Source organism: Oreochromis aureus, linkage group 4 (genome assembly GCF_013358895.1).
Source record: "Oreochromis aureus strain Israel breed Guangdong linkage group 4, ZZ_aureus, whole genome shotgun sequence".
NCBI classification, from domain to species: domain Eukaryota; kingdom Metazoa; phylum Chordata; class Actinopteri; order Cichliformes; family Cichlidae; genus Oreochromis; species Oreochromis aureus.
In genome coordinates this window covers 35,772,305-35,776,490 of record NC_052945.1, presented here as the reverse complement: position 1 = coordinate 35,776,490, position 4,186 = coordinate 35,772,305, and the positions used below count along the sequence as shown (strand labels likewise).

The 4,186-nt window shown below is 37.2% G+C and overlaps 1 protein-coding gene across 1 annotated transcript; it reads left to right on the top strand.

Moving 5' to 3' along the window:
• The first annotated feature begins 200 nt into the window (after nt 1-200).
• Nucleotides 201-3,658, top strand: LOC120440044. The gene is made up of 8 exons (XM_039611604.1): nt 201-488; nt 572-794; nt 974-1,123; nt 1,818-2,035; nt 2,124-2,277; nt 2,359-2,468; nt 3,059-3,283; nt 3,650-3,658. Exons 1-8 carry the CDS (start codon nt 201-203, stop codon nt 3,656-3,658), a joined length of 1,377 nt encoding a protein of 458 aa, XP_039467538.1.
• The last annotated feature ends 528 nt before the right edge of the window (nt 3,659-4,186 follow it).

Sequence of the window (4,186 nt, the reverse complement as noted above, 5' to 3'; positions counted from 1 at the left end):
TTACTGTCCATATTGTCTAGCATTAATTTGCCTAATTGTGTATTTTTGTTTATATCCCACAACTGTTATAGTTTAAGAGTACTGACCAAGATGCCAACACTTGCCATCGAAGTGAGAGTAACCCCTTAGGCTTTGATGTGTCACAATGTCAGCCTCAAACTTCCACTCCCATTTCCTACACTGCTGACAAAAAAATGAAAATGCCAGACCCACCAGAGTATGTGGTGTATACAGATTCAGAGTTGGACATGGTGCGCAGTCAGTACTTTGCATTGCTCCACAGTGGAAAGGAAAAGGACTGTAAGATGTCGAAGGAGCTCTGTTGCAGACTTGTAAGGAACACAGTCACCAGCATGGTTGCAATCCTCCGTGCTAGTCCCATGGGGAAAGAAGTAAGATACCCCTCCAAACTCGAAATGAGAGCAATGTCACAGAAGATTGTCGACTATTACCCCATGTTACGTGATGCTGACACACACATGCCATACGTAAGTCATTCTTTACCCACTACAATATCTAAAATTGAGTGAGATAATAAAAGGATGTACAAATATATATTATTTTACCACAGCTGACCATCTACACCAAACTGTACAAACGACTCCAAAATATGAAGTCTCCAAGGAAGAGGCAGGGCTCCATGCCGCAACGAGGCAGGCTCGGGAAGACTCTTTTCAGCTCAGATGACACAGACAATGTTACTGAAGGTGACCTAAGTGAAGCAAGTGGTTCAAGTGACTATACCATACTTCTTGAGAGCAATGATGACCTCAGCGAGGATAACTCAAATGCAGGTGTGTACTTTGGTCTGCTGTACTAATGACTTTTGGACATGTAAAACTTCAAAGAGACCACCTGCCCTCAGTTTTCTGTTCAGAGTACATCACAAGATTTATACAGTGTTGAGTATTTTCCTTAACTTTCTAGCTATTCCCTGTTATTAAATTCTGTTCATCTTCTGTTTTTTCCTCAGAGAAAGAATCCCAATTGCCGCTACCCTCCACTGTACCAACTACGTCAAACAATACTACCCTGGCTTTACCACTATTATCCAAGTCAGCCTCATGCTCTGCACCCAGGGCTGATATAGGTCCATCAACTGCACCTCCAGATGATGTTGTTGGTAAGTCCACCATCACCCTTATCTACCTCTCAGTCTGACTGTGGTTCCTCTTACAGCTCTTTCCAAAATATGGCTGCAGCAATGAACCCCGTTCTAAGTGTTTATTCCATAAATCATAGTGGTTTGGCATTAACTCAAGTTGGTGTGTAAAATCAACATATGATAGATCCCTCATTCCAGTTTGCCAGTTAGCCATAGTAAGTATTTTAACACTTTGTGTTGTAGTGGGTGTTATTCAGTGCTGATTATTTACACATGTAAATCCTCATGCTGGTTACATCTATCATGCTTTATCACAGTGTTTCTGTCATAGATCAAATTACCTAAAAGATTTTTATCCATCAGCTCATAATCACTGTCCACACTGATGTGAACGATATACACAGTAAACAACCTTTACCTTATTTTCACCACAGTTTTATTCACGGGCATCTTAAACTTTGGTTTTAATATTTGATTCTGTTCAAACTAACAATTAACATAAATCCATGATCATTATAACAAAAGGACACAAAGGGAAATGATCAGGACATACAGGGTCAGTTCATTACTCAAACATATTTAACCTAAATATAAACAATGTAACATAAATATTATACTGAAAACGATAACTTAAAAACAACCATGCAACCTTACTAGAAATGACTTATTAGAAAAATCTGGATGTCTTACAATTGCTCTTTGCTTTCCCTAGCAGACCATGACAGCCTGAAGATGCAGGCAAGGCATTACAAAACCTTGAGCAACATGTACAGGAAACCCAATGCAAAACCCAACCAAAGTGACGTTGCTCAAATTTTGGACCTGGAGTTTGAGGCCAGACGAGCTTTTATTGACGCAGATGTTACAAGGGAAGAAGACAGGCCCAGAAAAATATTTGAAGCATACCTGTGCTTCAAAGACATACGAAATGTAAGTTCAACTACCTTCAGTTACATTCCTTGCTTTCTCTGGATAGGTTTAGTTAGTTCTTGACTAACTGAGCACAACTTTGTCATAGGCGATGGATGAACTGCGTCGCATCGTTGGTGGCTTCAACTGCAAATACATAGATCAAATGAAGGGTCGATGGGCAGAGTTTTGTTCGAAGGTGCAGTTCTATGGCATTTGGAAGAAGGTCCTGAAACCACCTCTCCCCTTGGATGTACATGGAGGTAAGTGGCCTTTTCATACATTAAATCCATACATCAGATATGTTCAGATTACTTTATTAAGATACTTTTCTCTGTCCACAGTGGATTTTACTGTCACTCTCGTCAATGCACTTCCATCTCTTTTTCCTTCAAAAACTACACCACCAAAGCGGCTGGGAAGTGCCAGTGAGGCTCTCCTTCATATCCTCAAGGTGAGAACAGCTGTTAGCAATACCAGCCACTGTAACTTGTACTCCATTTACTTGTATTATTATTATTAATATTATTATTTTGCTTTTCATGCTTAATAAGAGTGGGTCAAAGTTCAATTCAGCAGGGATTAAATTACTCCTTATTCAGGATTTCTTAATTGTTATTCAAAACCTACTCCAGAGAGGCAGCGCAGAGCAAAAGCACATTGCAGTTGGGATACAAGTAGAAGCAGTAAAATGATATATTTAAAAAGGCCTTCAAAAACTAGAATATGTAACAAAGTTAAAAGAAATAGTTTTAAAAAACAAATGAGAAAAAAGCACAAATAGACATGATAAAAATGCTGCAAACTAGAGAAAATTCATGCTCAGAATTAATACATTTCCAAAATTTCATATTTATGTAAGTCAGATATTTTATATTTATTTCTTCTATTCCAACAGTAAATCAGTTGGAGCATTCTAAACTCTTGATAAAGAAATAAATAAATTGAATTGATATTGCTTTTTGTGTCTTAAGCTGTTTGGATGCACAGCAACCCTTTCATTTAAAATCTTGAAGAATTTGTCCTTTTTTTGTGCTTTTCTAGCCAGGTGAAGATGCTATGCTATACCTGGAGAAGCGGCCTCTCTCCTCCCCAGTGCTGCTTTTTGATGGGACAACCAGCATTGTTGCTGTAGGAAATATACCAGTGACCACTCTCCCCTTGGAGGATTTCTGGGAAGGAATGTTGGTGTTGATGGCATATTACTACACCTTGCACTTAACATACTCGAAATGTGTTGCAACGGTCCTCTCTGTCATACAAACTGAGGTAATCACTGATGCCATCCATGATCAAGATGCCACTAGTGCATATAAGAAAGTAATAGCTGAGTGGAAGTCATTCTTTGAAAAATAGGTGAATACCAAGCAGAATTTTATCAGGTCATTTGCAGTTTGTTTAGTTTTGTAGTACGTTTGTACAACTTTGTTCCTAATTTGGCTAGCAATGTCCTGAGAAACTGCTTTACTTATAATGCCTTACAAATGAAAGTTGTTGTTTTTTTCTCTCTTAATGACACTTTACCTGAGGCATGTAAAGTTTTAAGTCAGTAATGCCGTTATTTACAACATTGTGAGACTATGTGACTGTCACAAAAGTTTAAGGCTAAAAATGTAATTTTTTTTCTCTGTTTAGGCCTTCTAAAGGGTTGATTTAGACTTTTAGGGATTGTGCAGCAGCCCTATATTGTTTTAAAAATGGTTTTGTTCTCATGAGAGGAATAAATGTTGACATATCACACTCTTGTCCTGGCTGTGATTTCAGTAGAAGCCAAGGAGTATTCTAGGAAAAAGGTCTGTTTTAAGGTTTTTTTGCTTGGATTTAATATCGATTAGGCTATATTTTAAGATAAGCCAACCTGAATCAAGAAACAAATTAATCATACTTCACTAATATTGAGTAGTTTTTCATAGTATTAGAACTATTTTTCTCATTGCAGTGCATTCATTTGCTGCAAGTAAGAATTCAAAGCATAAAAAAGACTGTAATTTAGCATATTTAACTTACTTTTGGGACTTGATATCAAGTAATTTTATCTAAAATTGAGCTTTTTAAAGCTTATTTTAACCCTCTTCAATTCTCAAATGTGTTCTTTTATTTCTGAATGAAAAAATCTTATTTCAAGGTTTCTTATTAAGTAAAATAAACTTGCTGCATGGACAGATAATTTCA